Here is a 24,014-nt window from a genome sequence, read left to right as displayed (position 1 = left end):
TACCAATCTTTTTATGACATCCAAAATACCAATGCTAAGCTAATTTTATTTTCACTACAAAATGTAACTTTAAACAAAAGTGTAACAAAATTAAAAAAAGGAATCTGAAAAAAACCAACCACTAGAGTAGCACTTATGCTCACTCATATTGTGTATCCATTATTCTGTGTTCTTATGGGAAATGGTATCTTGCTGTATGCCTAATAGGCCCCACACTTTCAGCATCCCCCCCACAAAAAAACAAAGTAAAATATATGATAACCTACTTACCACTAAAGGATAACATACAACTCTTTCCCATTCCTGATATTGCTGTATATCCTGTATTAGAGATTTTACTTAAAAAAAAGTAAAAGAATTGTGTATCAATTGCACCAACAAGCTGTTTAATACTGTTAGAAGTAAATTTTTAAGTTCATGTGAAAAAATTAAATGAGACAGTTATGCTGAAATTTCCTTAAGAGACCTATGAATTTAGATCTAGCAGTTCATACTGAAAAATCTTTCTGAGATATGATAAAAGGTGACCTATATCAACTTAGATGTGATTTAACAACTTACAGGCCTCAGCATGCCTTAAAATGGTATTTTTTTTCTCTCAGTTCTAAATTATATACCTTAATCAAACAGAAAGTTGATTCTTTAGGTCACAATTCAGTGAGTTTATCACTACATTTACAGATTCATGTACATATAATTTCATAACAGTTGTCTATTAGGTAAACAGATGCCTATGTGGTAAACAATGAAGACAAAGATACTTAGGACACTTGTCTATGTTGCTGTATTTTGGATGCAGTGCTTGAGTACTGAAAGACTGGCTTCGAACCAACTTGGATTTTTTGTCTTCTTTGCCTAAAATTATAAATAGCAGAAAATTTTAACATAGATATCATTGTAATTCTACAGTAATTAGGAACACTTTTAAACATAATTTTCTGTCATCCTATGCTAACTGAAGGAACCAATTTAAATACTTCAGTAACAAAAAATAAACCTAATGTCACCTATTTCTGTACTGAAGAATAAAAATAAAAATCATAGAAAACACATTGAGTTTTAAGAGTGGAATCTCTTTCCCTAGGTGAAGTAGGTGAAACTTGGCCCCAAAAAAATACCAGCAGTAGCTTTACTGAGTTTTAACCTGCTGATATGAGATCAAAGCATTCCAGAAGTTTTTGTAAAGAGTTCTTACCTGTTGATGTACCAGAAGAGCTTCCTGGAACAGAGACAGTGATACTTTTTGTCAACACTGATGATGTTTTACTGTCTCTACCTAAAACAAACAAACAAACAAACAAATACTTCTCTCTTGAAGCTTAATTTTAAATAAATAAAGAGGATGAAATAAAATAGAGTCCTGGGGCAAGCAGTAATATTTAATCCAGTGCTACTAACACTTCAGAAATACACAGGCAAGTACTTACATTATACCCCAAAATGAAAAATATGAGAGAACTAAAATCATCATGTATTTTATTAATAAAGCCAAAAGTCTACTATCAAAATGAGGCTATTTTATATAAATATCTTTAGAAATATAGAGAAAAAAAGTTTTATTGCTGCTTTCTAAAACTCTACTGTTTAGTGTATAAATGCATCTGTTTTCTTCTCCTTTCACTTCTACCTTTGTAGAATAGTAATGCATGCACAAGCAACATGTAAACAAACCCCCAAACTTACGCTTCTTGTCAAACATTTTATCATTAATGTTTGTAGATCTTCCTTCATTTTGCTGCTTCTCCTTTTCTAATTGTTCCTATTAAAAAAAATAAGAGAGAATGATTTTCTAAGGTATTACTCTAAACAAATGTTTAACTGTGATTCAACTAGATTGCTTCCAAATGACCGAACAGTCAATTTCTATTCTCTCCTACTATTAGTGAACATAGTGAATATTCAGAGAATCAATTAAATAAAAATCACACCAAAACCTGTTAATGTAATGATGAAGGAACCTCACAGTTGAATTTCTCATTTAAATCTCATTGGCAGCTAAAAATGTAAAATTTTTGTGCTACACAGCTACCCTGGTAATAGAGCTGCCAATATTTTTAATTCAAATGCCCAAATCAATCAAAGCATTCTTCCCAAATGGTACAGTGTGTCACATATAGCCAAACATTTTAAAAGGTCTTAAATGAATATCTACAATTGAAAAGCCTTTACACAAAACAAAGCCAAGGAATTTATTTGCCTTTCTGCAATATTAGGTAGCTTCAGGATAAATTTTGAGAGCTCAAACACAGAGAGAAAACAGTGCTAACAAAGTTACATCAATAACTTCAAAAGCCAATACTTTCAGGATTCTTGGTGAATAGATATCACTGAAACTTCAGAAAGCTATGTAGTATTATTTTCTATATTATATTCATAAAGAAACTGGCAAGTGAATGATAATTTTTCTACTATTTTCTCATTGCATTCTAATTACTAACCAAAAGGGGGAGAGGGGGTTGTTTTGTTTTTTTAAAAAGAGGTCATTAATTAGGGTCATCATCAGTGAAATATAATTTCAATTAAGTCAATTAGTAAAATTAAGGAAACTTATTAACATATTCAGTATTCAAGTCTGTAGCTGTCAGATACATTTAACCAGGTTCAATAGCTCCTCAACTATTTAGGACTGCAACATGACATTATTCACTGTGCACATCTCGATTTCCTCAAAAACATACCTCTCTTGCAATGCTTAACAAGACCTTTGTGATACAGATGGTAAGTCCATATAAATGGGCTAGATCATAAAACACTGGTGCTTTTCTAGCTACAGAAACAGGGTAAAAATCAGTTTTCTCATACAATGCATGATAACACAGACAGCTTGTTTTCAGATGGCTTTGGCAAGCTATGGGGAAGATTTGCCTTTGCTCGAATTAGAGAAAGCTATGTTTTGTCTTTGACCCTGAGGGTAATGTAAACACCATGTAACTGAAGGAGAGAAACTAGGCAGAATTTGGTTGGATGTGTTAAAACATTGTTTTGTTATTTTGACCTATTCTATGCCTCAATTACATGCATGCCAGTAGAAAATGACCCATTGAGATGTGACACGTGCCTTCTGATAGACTATATAACTTTGCTGTATAATGTAATAAACGTCTTCACCTGCTTACATCTTGTCCTGGAAGCATTGCACGAGGAAAATCCAACATCTATATAAAATCTGTATTATAACAAGACTGTATGATACCACAGCCCTAAATGCTTTCACTATAACAACATGAATTGTACCTACCTAAATACTGCTAAAGGTAAGTTCATGTCTTTGAATATGTTTATGCAGGTTCTGAGAACAAAGCTTGAACCTTTCACTCTAGCTAATGGGAGGTGTCAGGAAGTATACGAAGCAAGTATTACAGAATTCAGAAAACCAGCTGCCAAAGAGAAGGCCTGAACTACTTACTGACACCAAAGTGGGCCACAAATAGAGGCTCTGTAGCAATCACAAAGAGGAAAAGATGACACTTTAAAACAGTCTTGAAACTCTTCTTGTTCACTATAGAGGACCTCAATTACTACCATGGTGGTGAAATTCAGCCTCTCCTAAATCCTATTGGTTTCTTAGCTTCTTCCACATTAGGCTGGAGAGTAGGCAGCAAAAAGGAGGACTGCAATAATCTAATCTAGGCTGTGCAAAAATCTAGAAGGCTATTATATGATAAAATCCTTGTTTCAGCTTTTGCTTAGAGTCATGACTGAAGATAAAGTTTTAATTCAAAAAATATTCTACAGACTTCTCGTCCAAATCTTAAGTAATTTGTGGCCGGTTTTGCTCTACACAACAGGCACTAAGACACCCTGCCCCAGGCTGCAATTACCAATGGCCTTTCTTTTTTCTTTTTCTGGCTAACAGGAAATCTTGTAAAACAGTCTCCTTCAGCTTCCTTGGCACAAAAGAAGTTATGACATTAATTTATTTGCCTATGGAAGCTGTATTCTGAGGTGTTTCATTATTCAATTTACTATGTTACATACACCTGAAAAATTTCTAAGCTCCCTCAAAAATATTTCATAACATTCACAACTTTAGGTGCATTGAAGGCTTGGATCGTAGAACTACAGAGGCATCAAGCATAAGCAATTTTCAAGGAATTCCAGTTTGACCTAATTGATATAGCAAAAATTAGGTAATAAAGAAAAGTAAGTTTTGTGTTACTTTGAAGGACTTAACCCAATTGTGAAGTGTAAAATGAAGCCACAGATTATGAAGCTATTATGGTATCTCCAGAATATGCATGTTTCTTACCTTAAAATTATTGCCTTATTAAAATTTAGCTAAAAACTGTTTGAAAAAAAGGACAGGTTGTATTGATAAAATATACCATTTCCAAAAGAAAGTGTTCTTGTCTCTCTTGACCCAATAAATCATTTTTGTAAAATACTTTCTGAAACTTCAAAATAAAATCAATAAAAATAAAAAACCACATGAAAATGGAAATTAAAAGCACTTGGTGAGTATTAAAGTTAGTAAGTACTCACAGCATCTACAGAGATCTCCATTCTGTCCAATTCTAACACTGTCTGTAAAGAAAATCAAAATATTATGTATCATTATCCTAAGGCACAGCAAGCCAAAAACCTATTCATATAAGAATCTTAGAATAGTAGTATTCAAAATTAAACATGCCTTTTCTTCCAAAACATTTGAAGCCTATGCTTGTATTTTTGTGTCATAAATGTCATTTTACATTGGCAGAGATTTCTCAGAGCCCTGGTCAGACTCACAACAAAGAACTAACAGACTGTCTCTTTGGAATTCAAAATACACTCAAGGAAAGCACAGAAGTTTGAGTGGCTGGAGCACAGACCTAGGAATTGAGACTTGAAAAAAAAAAAACCAATAAAAACTCCTTAGCAATCTGAGTAAACCAGGATGCTCCACACAGGTGTTCACCCAATCCCTCTTGCATACTGGCCCTATAAGGAAGATAGCTGTCCAAGTTACTTCACGGCTTCTTTGAGTCTAAGCATGGGTATGCCTTAATGATGTACTTCTTTGGGAATAGTCACATTACAAAGACATTCATAACATTTCAAAATTCTGCAAGCCCTTTATCTGTATACTTTAAAGCATGCAGATTAAGAAAATAGCTCTACCTCAAAGACTTAATAATTTTTAACTAGGGTCAAACTTTAATCCTATGTTTTCACAAATGGTCAAGGGCCTGCTTGCCTGGTCAAAATCATGAATCCTAGTCACTAGCAAATAACTGCAGTATAAGTATTGCATCTTCCTTAAATAGTCTAAAATTACATTGTGGGCAACAGATTTTTTTAGTCTCCTGCTCTTAAGAGAATCAGCAGAAAGCATAGCTTTGATCATCTTAACGCTAACCACAAGACAAAATGCTGCTAGGAAAGAAAATTGCTTACTCTTTTTACAATACTCAGGACATCTTTGTCTTTCTCTTGACAAAGAAGTTTCCTTATACATAATTCCAACTGTTGAAGTAAATGTTTATCAGTGGGAATCTTCAGAGTAGATTTCACTTTTGGTAACAAGTAGCATAGCTTCATTCTAAAAAAAAAATAAACATTTTTTAAAAGTGCTTTTTTTATGCAGATGTTTAATGAATATCACTATTTTTTGTATTGCTAGCATGTGTCATAAAATAATTAAGTTAGTATCTCTTATTACAGGGTGTTAGGGGTTGGAAGGCATCTCTAAAAGTCATCGAGTCCAACCCCCCTGCCAGAGCAGGACCACAGAATGTACCGCAGGTCACACAGGAATGTAGCCAGATGGGTCTTGAAAGTCTCCAGACTCCCTCTCTGGGGAGCCTGTTCCAGTGCTCTGTGACTCTCACAGTGAAGCTCCTCCTCATGTTGAGCTGGAACTTCCTGTGATGTAGTTTACATCCATTACTCCTTGTCCTATCACAGCCTGCAACTGAGAAGAGTCTGTCCCCTCCCTCCTGACACCCAGCCCTCAGATATTCATAAACATTTATTAAATCCCCTCTCAGTCTTTCCAGACTAAAAAGCCCCAGGGCTCTCAACCTCTCCTCATAGGTCATGCATTCCAATCCCATAATCACCACTTCCCATCATTTACCAGCAGTCCTGGCTAACCAGGAAGGTCCCAGTTGACTGGAGGTTAGGAAAAGTGACACCCATCTATAAGAAGGGGCAGAAGCAGTATCTGGGGAACTACAGACCTGTCAGTCTGACCTCAGTGCCAGAGGAGGTTATAGAGAAGATCATCTGGAGTGTCATCACATGACATGTATAGGACAACCAGGCAAGCAAGGCTCTGTCAGCCTGGGCTTACTACAGGCAGGTCCTCCTTGACTAACATAATCTCTTTTCTATGGCAAGGTGACCTCTACAGTGGATGAAGAAAAGGCTCTGGATGTTTTCTAACTGGACTTAAGTCTTTGACACTTTGCCATAGCATTCTCCTGGAGGAACTGGCTATACAGGGCTTGAACAGGTGTAAACTTTGCTGGGTGAAAACATGGATGGCTGGCTGACCAGACCCAAAGAGTTGCGCTGAATGGAGTAAAATCCAGTTGGCAGCTGGTCACAAGTCATTCTCCCCAGGGCTCAGTATTATTAACAATATAAACGAGGGGATTTAGTGCACCCTCATTAAGTTTGTAGATGACACCAAGTTGGGTGAGAGTGTTCATGTACTTGAAGGTTGAGAGGCCCTACAGAGGATTCTGGACAGGCTGAATAGATGGATTGCCGCCAAGTGAGATTCAAGGCCATGAACAAGCTCAGGGAAAAGTGGCTGGAAAGTTGCCTGGCAGAAAAGGATCTGAGAGTGTTGGTTAACAGTTGACTGAATATATGCCAGCAGTGTTCCCAGGTGGCCAAACCGGCCTATAGCATCCCGGCTTGTCTCTTCCAACCTGGTTTGGTTTATTCTAATAAAGGTTTATTCTAATAAAGAAATAACGTGGCCAGCAGGACTACAAAAGTGATTGCCCCCTGTATTTGACACTAGTGAGGCAGCACCTCAAACTATGTGTTCACTACAAGGAAGAAATGAGATACTGAACCATGTCCAGAGAAGAGCAAGTAAGCTGGTTAAGGATCTAGAGCACCACTCTTATAAGGAGTAGCTCACGCAACTGGAGTTCTTTTGTCTGGAGAAAAGGAAGCTCAAATGAGCCCTTATCGCCCTCTACAACTGCCTGAAAGCAAGGTGGGTGTTGGTCTCTTCTCCCAAGCAACATGTAACAGTATTATATCAACAGAGTTTTAATTAAAATATTTGTTAAAAACAATAAGCTAATCAGAGTATATACAAATTTGGTTTATTGTTTTAACATACCCCTCTTAAGGATATTAAATCTGATTTTTAACCTATATGCACAAAATGGCTCAGTTTTTATGTTTGGGATCCTGCTGATTTCAGATGCCAGACTTTATACTAGACACACAGTCTACTTAGTTTCAATTGGTAATAAACCATATGTAGTGAAGCCCACTGAATGCACACATGTATGTACAAATGGTGCTTATCTAAATGCAGCATTAGATGTTCAGACATTAATGTCGACAACATGAATTACACAGATCAGACATAATTGCTTGTTCCCTGTTTAGTGATTAAAAAAAACTAACAGAAAAACAATGTCTAAAAAGACTAACAAATTTCTTTATATTTTTCTACTCTTTTTCAATTCACTTTAACAATGAAGTAGAAGCTTTTACATAAGGTAAAGCCTATACTAACTTCTTAAACTCAGATCACAGAGAATTGCTTTTTGTGTTTTATTTTACATATAGTGACATCTAAACAGATGGAAATTAATGGGGACTGTGAATTTACATTTCTCCCACCACACTCATGAAACTGCATATTACCTTCACCTATTGCTGGCTCCTTTGCCTCAGTGTTCCCATTCACTCCCAAAACCTGACATTTTCTCAGTTCCTCAAATCCTCAGACTGACTTGCTTCTGTGGTTTGCTAACATCCTTCCCATAATCCCCTACACCTATAATACGGGTCATCCTGAAGGTATTGCTGAGCATTTTACTGAAGTTCTACTATATAAGCAAAATTTTTAAAAGTAGTAATATTTCTTAATATGTTATTTAAAACTTTTCTTTTCCTGTACACTGCTATGTAGTCTTCATACAGTACCTCACATTTGCCACTGGATCATGTGTAAGTTCAAGCACAGGTAGAAAGAAGTATTTACAAAAGAATGATTTTGAAAACAGTTCCATAATGAATTCACAAGTATCTAAAAAACGAAGTCTGTTCCAATAACTTTTTCCTTGACCCAGTTCTGAAAAAAAACAAAACAGACAGATATTATCAATTAAGGTTTCAATGTCAAATAGAAAATATTTCAAGGATAAACCTTTGACTGAAAGACAGTAATCTCATTCATCACAAGGCACATCTTAGCCTATCTAAATTCTTTCCTTCTGTGAAAACCTAACCTTCTGAATTCAATGACTGCTTTTGTCAGCATGCAATTTTTCAGAAGTACAATTTGTCTATTTAACCATTTGAAAAAAGCAAAATAACCAATGAACTGTGTTGAACTGTATGCCTTTCAAACCATACCTTTCACAGGTATATCTAATTACAGTGTAAGCATTAGGGATTACCAACGGGAACTATTCAAACTTCTAACCTACCTTTAAAACAAATAGCATAAGCCAAAAAATCAACTTAGGTGATTAACTCATTCACAAACTAATTTCTGAGAAGATTTATTCAGCTGTTCTTACGCAGAATTCTCTGGAGAATTTTACTTCTCCAGAAGAACTCCACTTTGTATATTGCAGCACATCCAGCTAAGCAAGTTTATATTCAAGGTTGGAAAGGTCTTGCCAAATCATCAATCATATGGCCTGTTTCCCAATAAACACTGAACAAATATAGCCATAAACAACAGATCTTCTATCAAAACTAACTTGTGTCTCTAAGTAATCAAAGAAAAATTATCTTACGTTCAATCAGTTTCTGAATAACCTCATGCCTCTGCTCTTGCTTGCGATTGTAACGCAAATAAACGCAAAGAGTCCGAGCAGCTGCTTTTTGGACTGGCAGAACATTCTTGGAAGAAATAAATAGAACACAATTAAACATATCTGAAGGAATGTGACTGAAAATGTAAAACAAAAATTATCTAGAAATAAAAAAAATAGCTAAACATTAGCCAACTTCATAAATGTCAAAATAATTAGCATAATGGAGAGAAAATAAGGAAGTCTGGCCAATTCACGAGACATCTACTTCTTTACACCTCCTGCCTAACTTTTTAATTTGAATATTTCATAAGTGCCTTAAAATATTCCTTGTGTGGAAGGCACCTTCTATATCGGAGGTCTTAGAAAATAAAACTTAACAACATCTTCTCTTCATTTGGTTTGAGAATAAAGTATTCTTTCATAAAGAAGGGGACACAACGCAAAGTCACATATGGAAAAAAAGAAACAGGAATAAGAAGACATGTATCAGAGGAAAAACATTTGGTTTACTTAGAAACCAATCAATAATAAGCACAAGGAAAGGGTGGGAGGGAAAAAGCAAAACAATCTATCAATTACAATTTTGCTCCTCAAATGGGTGGAGTTCTCAGAGCAACTTTTCAGTCTTATCAAAAAACCCACAGCTTGATATACCATATACAAAGAGAAACAGTACTTTAAGGTTAATACAGCATATAAAGTACTATACAAAGCAAATACCTGATGGTTATTGTTCTAAATAGTGTAAACAAAAAACAATGGGAAAGAAACAGGCAAACTCACATTTGTCAAAATGATTGTCAACATTCTGTGAAGAAAACGGTAATAAATCTGATCACTTGATATGATATGAGGGAGACATGCATATTTTTGTAGTAACTTCTCATGAGTTCTCCATTTTAAAGAAGTTGCTGCTCTTTGTTCTGCTGCTGTTAATGCAGGAATCAGGTCAGGAATAGACAACTAGAAATGAAATAAATATTAAAATAATTTTACATTGTCTAGCTGTATGTCATGTTGATACGCTTCAAAAGCACATCATAACAATGTAAAAAGGGAAGAAATTTTAAGAGGTAAATTAATTTCTCTCCTAAGACAGGATCAGCTACATTGTGACTATTTCCAGTAGAGATTAGTCTAAACTGTTAAAAATAAAAATAAAAATTAATGATTGGGGTTAAAGACTCTCCCTTATGCAGTAAATGCCATTTAACTAGTCAAAAAGCTATCCCAGTATCTAAGCAAGTACACTTTCATTTCCAGCTTCTCCTCCTGACAAAGAAAAACTAATAACTATTCTCTTTGCAATATCCTTTTATAGACATGAAGACTATTATAACAACCATCCTCAGTCTTCTCTCTCAAACTAAATAAATTCTACTTTCCTTTGAGTCTCAATGTTTACAGTTATTCTTCTCAGCTCCCTAATTCATTTTAGTAAAAATGATACACGTTTTCTCAGTAGGAGGCAAAGATTGTCACATTTGACATTGCATTTGTTCTATGTTATATAAATTCACAGCTGTAAAAACCTGAAATCCGCTTTTTAAACTACACTCTCAACTCTTGTGCATACAAGCAAATAGATATATTCAGTTCTTATATTGTTGGAATATCTCAATTTCTCTATACATTTAGCATCTTCAAGCAGACGATCTCTTATGTTCCATTTTACATGTGACAAGCCACTGAAAAAAACATCATCTACAGCCATATACAATTAAATTAGCAAAGGGGAGCTGACTACAGGTCTCCTAAATCCTAATTCAGGGCCTCTACTTCAGGAAGTAAGCTTCCTGCCAGCAGAAACTGTGTCTGAAAACATCAACCATGAGCAGCTGGCACATCAATACTCAAAGATTTGAAAAAAAAATTAGGTATTAGCTATCACTCCTTTAGTATGACATCAAAGGGTTTTTTTAATTTCATAACTGCATTTCAGTATTTTATCTATTTCAGCAAATTTGTGGTTAAGTACAGAAAGAATGTGGAATTTTTTATTTTTATATTAAATCTTTCAAAATAATTAAAAAACAAAAAACAACCCCAAAACCAAACCAGAAAATGTCTGTCTCTCCAAAGCAGAAATTAATCATGAAACCCTTTTCATATAATACATGACTGAACAATCTTAATTTAGAAAACAAACTAAAAACACATGAAAGCACCCACCTTGCTTTCTGAGCCACTGTTTTCCCCTCCATTAGCCATTAGCTCAAGGATTTCAGGAAGGTGACCTACCAGGGCATCTAACACCTATTTAAAGAAAGGCAGTATGAATCTGTAAATTAACCTGACTCAGTTTTTATCTCTACCCAACATATCCCTGATGACATCTCCTGTGATACTGTTCTCTCACAATTGTATTTAAAAAAATAAATAAAAAATTAACTAGGTGCAACATATTTGGGTTGATGAGGACTGGGATTTAAAACTAATGTTTTAATGTAGTAAGCAGTCAAAGTATTACTGGCTTCAGTTTAGGAAAACAAACAATAACTTGAGCATTCATTCTTAAGAAATATCTGTATTCCGCAGACAGTTAAAAGCCTCAAAGAAAATATTTTTTCTCCTAAAAGCAATTTTTTCCTTCTTTAGAAGAAAACTGCAGTTGATAAATTGAAAAAGAATATATAGTCTATATTAATAGAAATTATTTTCAAATGTTGTAATAGTCGAAATAGGATTAGAAAAGTGCGCAATTAAATATTTTTGGCACCAATCCTGACTGAGGTGTATAAAAGATAAAAGCACTAAATATTTGTCTACGATTTAGGCAATTGTATAGGGATCAAATGAAGGCATTTTGTAAAATCACCAGCTGCTTCTGAGTCTCAGCTTTCAAATGTTCGACTTCAGAATTTTCAGATGAGTCAGAATCTCATCAACTCTGAGTAGATGTTCTATGAATGCTTTTAATTTCCTTAAAAATGTCTATCAAAGGGTACCAAAACAAAAAGGAGCACCTGAAAGCAAAACATTTTTCAATGCTGTATCCAAAGGTCCTACAAAGAAAACAAAAAATATCAACGACTGAAATAACTGTTTTCAGAGAACTGGTGATTTTGTCTCAAAAATAAATATTTGGGGTTTTTCAATTAAAAAAAAATATGCTAAATATATTAACTGTAATACAGGTAAGTGATTAATATTTTTCACAGGTTGGAACCAAGGTATGCTAAACTACACTGTCTCACTGAACTGTACACAACTTCTTCATCTCTTCTTTAACTGCAGCAATGAAATACAACAAAGCAAAGGCCTTGAATGTTACTAATGATTATTTTAATATGGTATCAAAACCAAATCCTTACACAGACTTTGTAAGGTAATAAATAATATGGCAATTAAAACAATTTAGAATTATTATTTTCAAAAGATGATAAATTCAATGTGGGTTTACTAAATTCAAACATCCTCCTTATTTTCCCCCTTTTTATTCACAGAAGACTAGCATCTTTAGGAAACATTTGCCCATCAGAAATAAAAGGTTGCTGATGATTTCAGTTACTCTACTGTCTTACTGTAGAGTTATTAAACATCATCTGCCTCAATGTAACATGCAAAAGAAAGCTCCAATTAAAATATATTACCTCCAGTGACTCATCCTGTAATAGTGCAACCAGTTCTTTATGTATTGTGCAGACACCAGAATTTAAAAGCTTGGCAACCTAAAAAATTAAATAGGGAATAAGTTAAATAGGAAGGTGAAACATTCTTCAGTTCCATGGCACTACAGCAACCATACTATATGAGCTTAGTTTACAGTAAACATGATCTTAAAGATCTTTTCCAACTGAAACTGATTATATGAAGATGGGATGGACAACAATTGTTTAGTATCAGCCTTCTAAAGTTGTGTACTTTCCCATAAATCACATTAAAAATATTCTTATATAAAGAGTGAGTCAAGAAACAGCTTTGTTATCTAAACATGAAACATGCTTTTAGAATTAACTCTATTTCACATTTGCTGAAGTGGAAAGCTAGAAAAATTCCTTCTGGAATATTCAAGTTTTACTTCATGCTCCTTGGAAGAGCTAACATTCAGTCTACTATACAATTCACAAAAGAGAACATACAAAAATTGTCTTAGCCTATGCTGGCTCTCCATAACACTTGAGAAGTAGTGCCACCCAGGTGACGTCCCTAGTAACTGGAAGTGGTCCCTTCCAGTGAGTTGTATGAGTCTATGATTCTATATACAGAGGTTGGAAGAGATTGAACATCTTTGACAAACAAAATCATTTCAACAAGTCTTTTTATTTTAATTGAAGAGTCACTAATGTGAGCTTGAAGAAGAAAACAGCATAAATATTATACACATGTAATCACTAACAAACCACTGAAGACTTACTTCATAGAAGCTTATGGCCATAGTGTATCTGACAGGAACTTCAGGGTCATGACAAAGGCAGAAGAATATAGAATACAGTTCTAAATGGAAGTTCTTTGGATCCACAAAAACAATCATGGCCTGTGGTAAGATAAAGGTGTGGGGTTTTTGAACTGCATAGCTAAAGGACTACAGTATCTGAGACTGTCAGATAAAAACACTGAGTTACAACCAGCAAGACGCTTGGAAGACAATAGGTTGTGATTTTAAAGAGGAGTGTGGCATTTTTAATGTTCATGTGAAAACACAGGCATCTGACAAATTCTGGACTTGAGAACTAAATTGGATTTACATATCTTCCAGACACTGCATAGGGGCTTTTTCTCAATACAGAGATTAGAAAAAGACAAGCTATAAAGGTTTAGTTTTAGAAAAATTGTTAACATTTCATATAAAATTGAAAGCTGCAACTGGAGACTTCAACACCAAAGCACATTTTAGCAAGCAGCAAGCAATGTTCTGACTTTCAACAAAACTCTGTGTGTATACCTTGGTTTTGCTCAAATAAACCAACAGATGTCTACCTACATTCAGACTGCATGTCTTTAAAAGGTAGTATAAAAATAACTGGCTCCTGGTACAAATGATTTTCTTTAAATATAAATGCAGGATGTCAAAATAAAATGTAGATTTGCAGAAACATGCTTGTTAAGTTTGAAGACTTCACACAAACTTAAAAGACTTTCTCTATTCAGACAGGAACATTACTAAAACAGAAATCTAACCAGAGTCAATTTTTAACTTCCTAAAGTGCCATAACATACACTAAATACAAAACCTAGATCTGAGTGGTTTGAAACCAGGGGCTCCATTTTACAGTCGTTTTCGCAGCATCTTAGCACTAAGGGTTTGAAGAAAATGAGTAGGACTGAATGAGACCAGTAACCTCTTAGAACAGCACTCTTTCAGTCAAAACTGGTAAAATTTTTGGATAAACCCCTACTTTAAGCCATTAATTTGAACTTTTCAGAAGACATGTAGAATCTAGCTATGCACAATTTGCGAATAATGTCTCAATCACTCATGCAGTCCTACTTAGTGAACTATATGCATGACGAATTATTTAACCTTAAAGTAATGTTACTTACTGGAAAATTGTAAGCACAGTTCTTCCTCACTGAAATATACTTCTTTTCCTGTTCCAGAGTTTGAAGTTGTAGTTGATTATCATTGTGTCCATTTTCCTGCTGTAAACCCAGCGTGGAAAGCTTCTTATAAAATTCCAAAAAACGTAAGTGCTGTTCAGGAGTAAAAATGCCTATAAAAACCAAAACCATTTTGTTTCCTCATTACAAATTCTGCTAATAATATCCCAAAACAAATCTCATTTACAAATCTATCCATTGTTATACCTTCTCCCCCCGTCTTGACTCTAGGAGAGTATCTTCAGTACACATTCATTACACAGAAAAAGTGAAATATAATAGCTAATTGTAACAGAGTGAATCTTAATTTCTGTTTACATAATTCTTGAAATACAAAGGATTTTACTGCACATTTGCAAATATATTTGCATGTTCCACTAATTTTGGTTTATTCTTGCATTACATCTTTAGGGATTTCTGGAACTGTATCACATGAAGAATGCATGCCTGAACAAAGCTGAAAAGTTAGGTCATGCTGCTACAGATAATGAAGAGATGTAAGTATAAAATTGGAAAACTCAGAACAAACTGGCATGTAAGTAACAAGAGGACTTAAAAAATGACAAGTCATTTTATATGTACATTAGTAATATGAGAACAATCAAGGAAAGGGCTCCTTTTTCTACTCACACTATTAATGACAGATACCAAGAAGAATGAAATGCTTAATCATTGCATAGAAGTGTTTTGGTTGGAAAAGACCTCTAAGATCATCAAGTCTTTCTGTGAAGAATTTATTCCCAACATCCAGCCTAAACTTGCCCTGGCACGGATGATTTCAGATTTTTATTTCCCATAACACCTTTCCTAACTATCATTTCGTTTTCCATGAGCTTCAAATTCTCCAATCTTCCTCATTTTATTTAAAGATTTCTTTAAAATAACATAAAATCATACCATATAATCCATTACACAATTTCCCTAAATGGAAAGACAAAGAAACTAGTATAGATTCATCTGCCTTGAAGGATTTTTCACAGAATGATTTCACTAAGGGGAGCACAGTTTGACTTCTATCATCTGAAAAACAAAAGACATTTTTAAAGTTAGCCATTTGTTGGCACCTAAAACAAAAAAAGGCACAGAAAGTGGATTTCCATAGTTATGAAAAGTTTCATTTAACATGCTCAGGAATATTTTCCAGGCACTCACTGGAGATAGAAAATAAGAGGTACAGAGAATGCCAAACATACTACTATAATACAGGTCCTAAATTTTAATACCTTACCTGTTTTGTTTGGGTTTAGGGAAAAGGCATCCTCCAGTAAAAGATGAGACTGAGAAGAAATCAACAGTCACTAACTTCTCCAATCACCAAGAATACAGAGAAGGAAATAATACTTTCATAATTCTACAACAGATTTCCTATGTTAGTAGGAACACATGGAGATCAAGACCGAACATGACCATGACAGTAAAGTGAAAACCTGGACACACAGGAAGTGAAATTTTTCAGCTTAGTGAGAGGAGGCTGAAAATCTTCTGGTAAACAATAAATTCACAGAAAAACAAGATCATTAAAGGCAAAGGAAAGAAATTAACTGATATAAAAGGCAAATCTAACCACTCAGCCTCCTTATAATGTAAAGGAGTAAATGTTCAAATAAATTTATGTGTTTTGACTTGTTTTAAATGAAACCATTATATTTTAATATGTTCAATTTTAAAGGCTTTAGGATCTTTTCATGGTAGATCAACACCAAAATTCAGGAAATAATTACAGTTGAACAAAATATTTAGTTTGACTTGAAGAAATATTTTTACATTGTGAAAAACAAACAATTGTATATAATTTTGAGTGATGAACCTTCAAAATGCTTATTTTCTAGTTCAGCCATGTCTAATGGGTTGGGGCAGATCCCTTCCCCACCACATGCAGAAATAACAACTCGGACAAACAGATTGCAAAAGTAATGGAAAGTTTAAATAGAAAACAGTGAGTGCATGCAGAAAGCTAGAAACACAGTGACAAGAGAAACCCCAAAACAGACCCAGAAAGATCCCATCCCACCTGAGGGTGCACCCAAAACCCCCAGGGCTCCTCCCTCCCCCCCCACTGCTAGGCTAGTCTCAGCTGGCCAGATCTGAGATTGCCCATCCCCACGTGGCCTTGGGCCTAGCCAGGCCCATGGCTGGGAGATATTTCCCCCAGTTACCGGGTATCGGAGAGGAAGGGAAGAGAAAGTGCCAGACCCTGCCATAAAATTTATAGTGGTGTGGGAATTATGGTAGAAATACATAACTTCCTGTGTCCACCCACTGGGCTGGACTTCTGGACACAGGAAACACCCCCGTAGCAGAGGGCACCCAGCCCAAACTACGACACCATGAAACAAAAGAACTACACAAATTTAATTTCTAGGAATCTGTAAATAATTTCTGAATGCTTTCTCTAAGATTTCTGCAATAGCTAAAAGCAGTAGTTACAAAATCAAGGAGGGCAAGTGGGAAGAAGGGAGGGAGGGGGGAAAAGAGTGAAGACTAGATATAAAGAGAAGCATAAACTTGATATTATCAATGCAAAGGCTTAATAATTTGAAAATTAACCATTCTTACTGATAAAAAGTCTATTTTTTGTATTCTCCTCATTTTTTTTTCTTTTCTTATGAACTCCTCCAAATAGCTTATATGCAGTTATGCATTTTAGTAATTCATCACCAAATCCCTGTTCAGTAAATACTAGCTCCTCACTTATGTATCAAGAAAGAGAAGCAGAGTTAGTAAGATGAAGTGGGAGTGGAAAATGTGGCTCAAAATACAGAATTGCTAATGAAGAGTTTGGGAACTGAAGAGTTTGGGAAAAGATGGTTTAATGAGCAGAGTGGCAAATAATGAGCAGTGATCAACAATATAAAATACTCATACAGAGCAGTTGATTGGAGGACAAGGCATAGCAGTTACTCAAAATGTTCCCCTATACTGGAACAGTCACATTATCTCTCCTTGAAGTTAGCCCCACTCAATGTTCAACTGAAACTGTGATGACAATCTAAGAGTCATGCACATAGGTAATCCACTACCACTATGCCAAAAGAACCAGATAAAGAACAGAGAACTTCTCCTTTGCATGAAGTGACACTCACCCCTACACTTGAAAACGCATGAAGCATTCATGTTTGATTAAAGATAGAGGCCACTGAGAAAAACACAAGCATTTGCATTTTCTGTTTTAAATATTAAAAAGCTTCATAAAATGCACACACTTTGTCATTGCAAAGAAAAAAATTTCAGTGCCATGCATCCACAAATTCAAAGGGACTGAAGAGCAATTGCTAACACTTGGTTACGCACACTGCAGTTTGAGAGACTTGAGAAAGTATGTTCTGCTCTGAAATGTACAAACGCAATTGACATATAACACTGGATGTTACAATTTGCAGGGTTTACTGATACACACATAAATATCATATCATTGCCCCAGCCTGGGTTCTTCAGCTCAGAAGCAGGTGGCCCTCTATAGTTAGGGCTGGATTTACTGCAATTAAGCGGCAAAACATAGTTGACAGCAAATAAAAAGCACAAGCAACTGAATCTGTTGAGTGAACATTATATATTATGTGTTTTGACAGCATTAAATAAATACTAAACAATCCAACATTTCTATCATTTATACAATAGTTTCACCCATTTCACTTAGCCTCATTATATTAGAAACTTGGAATAAGATAACTATTTCATGGACAACTGGTTCACCATCCTTAAAAGTTACTACATATAAAGCACTACAAGACATTAAATACATAAAGGATAAAATAATAAACAAAATAAAATCAGAAATATCTGAAGAGTGCAGACAAAACAAAAGTATTTAATACATTTATAAAATGCATTAAAGCACTGAGAACTGGACTAGTAAACCTAAATTTAATACTTACCTGCATCAAACATATCAAGCAGATTCACTAATGTCTCAAAAGCTGCAAGGCGTACAGTGCTGCTCTCATCTCTTGCCAGTTCTACTAATTCAGGAAGCACCACAGTTTTTGTTAGTTCTGTCCTGCAAAGTGAGGCAAGCAGTCAAGAGAAAATATGTAACAAAAATATATTGCTACAACAGAATAGAATTCTTCCTTGAAGTGCCAAGAATCAAAAACTGACAAAGTTGTAAGAAAATTAAAATTCAATAAGAACCTCCAGTCAATCTCAGGACTTCTGAATTTGTCAGCCAAAGAAATACGCAAGTCTGAAATGCAAAACTTCATCACCAAAAAAAAGCATTCAAATTAGCTTGAAATAAATTGCAGAACATGCAGCCTGGAAAATACTTGAAACAGTCCAGCTATTTCCCCAAGAAAACTCTTCTGATCAAATATACAGAAGCTGCTCAGTGCAATGGACCAAAGCCAAAATGATTAAACATGAGTCACATTGGACTGCTGTTCCTGGAAATCTTATGCTTCAAAGATAAGCCTTCTCTACAAAGACTAAGCAAGTACTGCTTAGAGAAAACATGGTTTCCCAATTAGTACAGATACTAGCTTTCAGTAAATAAAGGGTTCTGATGGCCTCTTTTTGTCTTGGTAATTAATAGTACAGTCTATGTGTTTGATTCCTGAAAACTTGAATCTATACATTGGCAGCAGACTGCTCTATTAGAGATTGACTTTGAAATCAAAGAGGTGGCTTAAAGAGGAGTTAAATGTGTGTTAGATTTCCAGTTTTCCAGATATCAGTAATATCAACCAATACTCCTTTCTTCTCTGTCATCACAAATTCTTTAAAATCCAAAGCCATTCAATATGGAAAATGTTAAAATTATTTCCTGTGTTAATTTACATCATGCTATAAAAGAAAGTAAGTAAAAAGACAAATTAAGAACTTTGCTAGGATGAGTAATGCTGTGTTTTCACATTATTCACATCCTCTGAACTTGCAAAAGACCAATGGAATACAAATACAAGCTTAAGAATCTGTAAGTTATTATCCTGCACAACCTTACCAAAACATAAGTTTAAGAACATAGCAGTAACACTCAGGTCTTGATGTGAATATGCACTCCCTGTATCTGAGTAAGCTGAAACACTACCTGAACATACACTTTTCCAGTTTTCGATGGTAAATTCCAATGGGATAGGATGAGAGGGAATGTATTTAAGCTTGATAAGGATATATTTAGACTAGATATTAGGAAGAAATTATTTACAGTGAGGGTGGTGTGACACTGGAACAGGTTGCCCAGGCAGGTCATGAGTGCCTACTCTCTGCAGGTTGGCCAGGCTGGATGAGGCCTTGAGCGACCTTATCTACTGGAAGGTGTCCCTGCCCCTGCCTATGGAAAGGTGGCTGGAACTAGATTATCTTTAAGATCTCTTCCAACCTAAACCATTCCACAAACCTATGAATATTCTTTCAAATCACATTTCATTTTTAGCCTCATCTTTGAACTTGCTCATTCACAATTTTAAAGGCCAGAAGGACTCTTAAGATCTGATCTATGCCCACTGTGTAGCACAGAGCAGGGAACCTTACTTGGTAATTTCTTCAATTCTTAAGAGAATTTACTGTCTCTCTTTTTTTTTTTCTTTCTGAAAAAATAAGAGATGGACAGATCTGGAAGTTTGAAATATTTGTCAGAGACCAATCCTGCATAGGTACATAACATGCACTGTTGATTAAAATAGAAGTCTGACTTTTTCTATTACTGCATGTGCCATATTGAAGGCCTTCAAGCTCAGAGTAAAGGTGATACTGAACAAAATTTCCTTAAAAAAAACATTTAGCATCCTTTTGCACAAAACTCCATGGTCATTGTTAAAAACTTCTAATACTTGCCATAAGTATCTTCCATTTTTCCATAAGCCTAACAACATCAATGGATAATTTAAATAATTACAAGAAGCTCTATATGAACTCATTACTTCAAAAACACTGTTACTTGTATGGTTTATCAATTTTACTACCAGAAAGAAACAAAACCCTTAAAAAAAAACAACAATAAAAGATCCAGTTGCCAAAGAACACACCTATACCCTTCAGAATCATTATTGAGTATACATGAATTAAGTTAGAAATCTAAGGAGGTTTTAGGTTAAAATTAAACATTTTAAGGAAAGACTTTGCATTTAGAAGCAGTTACACAAACTGTACTCACCCTACTCCTTGAGCTATATGTTCTAGTTGCTGACATATACAAGCTCTCACTTCATACTCCACGTCATGGCACAGTGATTTTACCAACGGAAGAATCTCTCTCTTAATACTAAAAATGTGAACATTTTTATTCATATATAAACCAAGACTTTATAAAATCCACTATGCAGTATTCAATTTGTACATGTATAATACCTCTTACTGGCAGTATTTTTAACACTAATTTATCACATATGGCAAATGATTTTTCTGAAAAATAGCAATTATAGAAGAAAATTGTACATCAGATGAGCTATAAAGAAAGAGAAAAAGGATTATCTATAGTCATTATAATTTGCTCATATTTCATCTTTCTTTTTGTAACTACAAAAATAGTAAGTTGGCTTAGAGAAGCTGTCCTCATTTAATAACCATCTTCAGTATAATTTTTGAACAGCCACCACAAGAATAAAAAGAATAACGTAAATAGAAGTGCAAATCCCAAGTCATTGTCTCTATTACCTCTTCTTTGGTTTTTCATCAGAGAAATATTTGGGAAGAAAGTAGACTGAAAAATTGTAATTAAAAGCTTTACTATTGCAATGTCTCTATGCAAGCAGACTCAATTTTTCATATCAAATCAAAGGCAGATATAAAATAAATACTTTGAATTCTGTTTAAGTAAAAACAACTTGGGAGAATCAGCCACTGTTTCTTTTCACTGCCCAACCTGCTGTCATGAGTATTCATAAAGTACCTCTATCCAAATGCTTACGTTATTGCAAAACTCAGGAAAAAAGAACATGAAGCTACAGACAAGCAAATTTTCAAGTCAGCCTGAACATCCTTCACTCATTCTACTGAAAAATTAATTTGCTTCTTCCATCAAAATTTCACTTCAAATGTGAAGATATGCTTACACACTGCCTGCTTCTGAGGCCAGACATCTCCTGAGCCTAGATCAAAATCCCTCCTGCAAGGGGAATGAGAGGGTGTCATGAACCTTATTCAGTCTGCCACATTCTAAATTTGTTGATCCAGGTCTCTTTCCAGGCCCCGAACTGCTCTCAAGAGCCTTCTACAAGAGGATCTGTAAGACTCAGGAAATTCTCAGCCCCCTTCTTTACAGGTAACTTCTGCACAGAAATGGTGTTACTATCTGCTCAGTAAAATTCAGGGGTTCTTGTTTCAGAACATCAAGAAATCAAACAAAAGAAGGTACAATTATTTGAACTTATATTATGTCTAACATTATCATTTCTCCTAAGATTACAAGTGATCTGGAAATTCACTCTTTTTATTAAAATGTAGTATGAAGTAAATAAATGTAAGTGGGATCATGCTGGGATTCTGTACATTTTGAAGATATGGATTTGAAGGCTTTGGTCAACATTCTCAAAAAAGACTATGTTACCATGCCCATTACCTTTTGCATTACTGATATCTGTGGTCTACACTGCAAATGAAGGGGTAGATAGTATCCTTTTGGTTGCTTCTATATGTTTGGGGGTTTTAACTGAATAAGGAAATAATAACTTAAAGGCATTAATTCCTAAATATCTTGTCATACAGTCCTGTTGTTCATCGTTTCTGTTACACTAAATTCTTGCACTTTGGGGCAGACAAAAAACATTATTAGAGCAGACTTCCTTAGCTAGACATGGTTTCTTTGCATTGAGTTGCTCTCAGTTAATTTCTTTTGTAATGCAAAATCACATGTGGCCAGTTGCCTGGATAGGTAACACACCTGGTAGAATGGTCCAGCTATCATAAAGAATGGATAAACTGCTCAAAGAATGCACTATGCCAACTGCTTTGGGCAGATAAATTATTCAGATTTACTTTCATCATTGCTTCCCTGCTCTGAACCACTGTCCAAACACACAGACACTGAATCTAAGACCTGGAACAGCAATCAGGCAACAAGAGTGGCACTTGATACCTCTCCATATAATCAGGGAGAACAAAAAAGATCTATGTACAAGTTAAATTTGGTTAGACACATAAAACAGTTGGGAAGTCTTTATGACAAGACTTAAGGTGATGAATTCGTATTTTGTCTCTATAAACTGCAGAGAAATCCACTGTTTGGCTCATTTCCTGGTAAGAAAAACAATGGCATGAAAAGGGTACCCAGCTGAACCTTTGGAAGAACTGAACTTATAAACTGGCGAACAGCAGGAAGTCCAAATATGCTCATTACATAATGAACATTTTCCCCATTATTATTGTCTGGATAAAAGGAAATGTAAAAAGAAAGAATTTAATTTTTGCAACAAAGTCCACTTTTCTTGTAATTTTTGTGTAATGAAAATATATATGCTGTCTACTTACATGTGAGATTCAAACTTGTTAGCCAATTTTCCCATGATTTTACAACTAATTAAGCGGGATTGAAGCGTTTGAGAAAGCTGTGCTTTGGAAACAAGTGGATTCAGTATCTATAGGTAAGAAAAAGAGAAAGTATGTGAGAAGTAAATAATATATTCTCCTTCTTAAAAGAAATAATCTATACATCCCAAATGTCTTTCACCTCCTTCATGGAATTCATCAGTACTAATGATAATAGCACCTATGTACACTAACAGTATATTTAATATTCAATGCTAACTGCAGCATATTAAACCAGTATCTTGGCCAAAACACCACTTTCTGATTCACATCAAAGTCACAATTTTACATCTGTCTACTTGTGTCTTTACTTTAGGACTAAGTTGTATATGGATACTTAAAATAGCCTTTAGTTGGCAATTTTCACTAAAGTTAAATACATTCCTGCACAAAACCAGACAAAACAAAAACCAGAAAAATCACAAACAAACCAAAACAATAAAAAAACAGAGAAATTAGAAGAAAGTCTCTCTGAGTTTTTTTCTCGTAAGTTATCTCAGGGAGCATCACTTTTGACAAAGTTTAAAGGCTGATCCTTCTCACTTCTGCTTACAGTATCATAGTATCACCAAGGTTGGAAGAGACCTCAAAGATCATCAAGTCCAACCTGTCACCACAGACCTCATGACTAGACCACGGCACCAAGTGCCACGTCCAATCCCCTCTTGAACACCTACTTTGAACACCTCTTGAACACTTACTTTGGGATCTGCAGGGAAGAGGTTTCCACACAGATCTGCATTATAATTGGATCACTGTTATTTGTTGGATTACCTCTGTGGTGCCAGAAACAAACTAAGGCAGGCCTGCAGAACACCATAGTTAGATTTTCTTTCCCCCCCTCTCCCAGACAGAAGCACATAAATCCAGGTGCCAGGCCAAAAGGAACATTACAAAAAAGAATCTCCTGCAGTATGTCACAGTTCCTTATTCAATCTCTCTTGCAGAGCTCCACAAAGTAATATTGTATCAGGCAGAAAAGCATCACAATATTCTAAAAGCATTTTTCTCCTCCTCTTACTAGCAGAAATTTTGAGATGAGAGAATCATACCACTCTAAGGACAAAT

General features: G+C 35.0%; 1 protein-coding gene across 4 annotated transcripts in view; it reads right to left on the bottom strand.

The window, feature by feature from the left end:
- The window catches only part of PPP4R4 (protein phosphatase 4 regulatory subunit 4), a 57,840-nt gene that overhangs the window by 5,954 nt on the left and 27,872 nt on the right, over positions 1-24,014 (bottom strand). For 3 of the 4 annotated variants that reach the window (XM_068148835.1, XM_068148839.1, XM_068148838.1), the window contains 17 exons: positions 22,890-22,996; positions 20,578-20,685; positions 18,362-18,483; positions 15,384-15,506; positions 14,430-14,599; positions 13,303-13,422; positions 12,539-12,616; positions 11,118-11,201; positions 9,729-9,908; positions 8,925-9,030; positions 8,104-8,251; positions 5,377-5,521; positions 4,483-4,524; positions 1,684-1,759; positions 1,196-1,276; positions 762-855; positions 271-338 (listed from right to left, as the gene is read on the bottom strand). In XM_068148835.1, the coding sequence (XP_068004936.1) occupies positions 271-338; positions 762-855; positions 1,196-1,276; positions 1,684-1,759; positions 4,483-4,524; positions 5,377-5,521; positions 8,104-8,251; positions 8,925-9,030; positions 9,729-9,908; positions 11,118-11,201; positions 12,539-12,616; positions 13,303-13,422; positions 14,430-14,599; positions 15,384-15,506; positions 18,362-18,483; positions 20,578-20,685; positions 22,890-22,996 (1,852 nt within the window). The remainder of the gene's footprint in view (positions 1-270; positions 339-761; positions 856-1,195; positions 1,277-1,683; positions 1,760-4,482; positions 4,525-5,376; positions 5,522-8,103; positions 8,252-8,924; positions 9,031-9,728; positions 9,909-11,117; positions 11,202-12,538; positions 12,617-13,302; positions 13,423-14,429; positions 14,600-15,383; positions 15,507-18,361; positions 18,484-20,577; positions 20,686-22,889; positions 22,997-24,014) is intronic. The other variant, XM_068148837.1, reaches the window with a different exon arrangement.

The sequence above is a fragment of the Melanerpes formicivorus genome, unplaced genomic scaffold (genome assembly GCF_026170545.1).
Source record: "Melanerpes formicivorus ecotype bairdi unplaced genomic scaffold, bMelFor1.0.p_v2 SCAF_17, whole genome shotgun sequence".
NCBI lineage: Eukaryota > Metazoa > Chordata > Aves > Piciformes > Picidae > Melanerpes > Melanerpes formicivorus.
The sequence above is the reverse complement of the archived record's forward strand: the minus strand, read 5'-3'. Positions and strand labels throughout refer to the sequence as shown.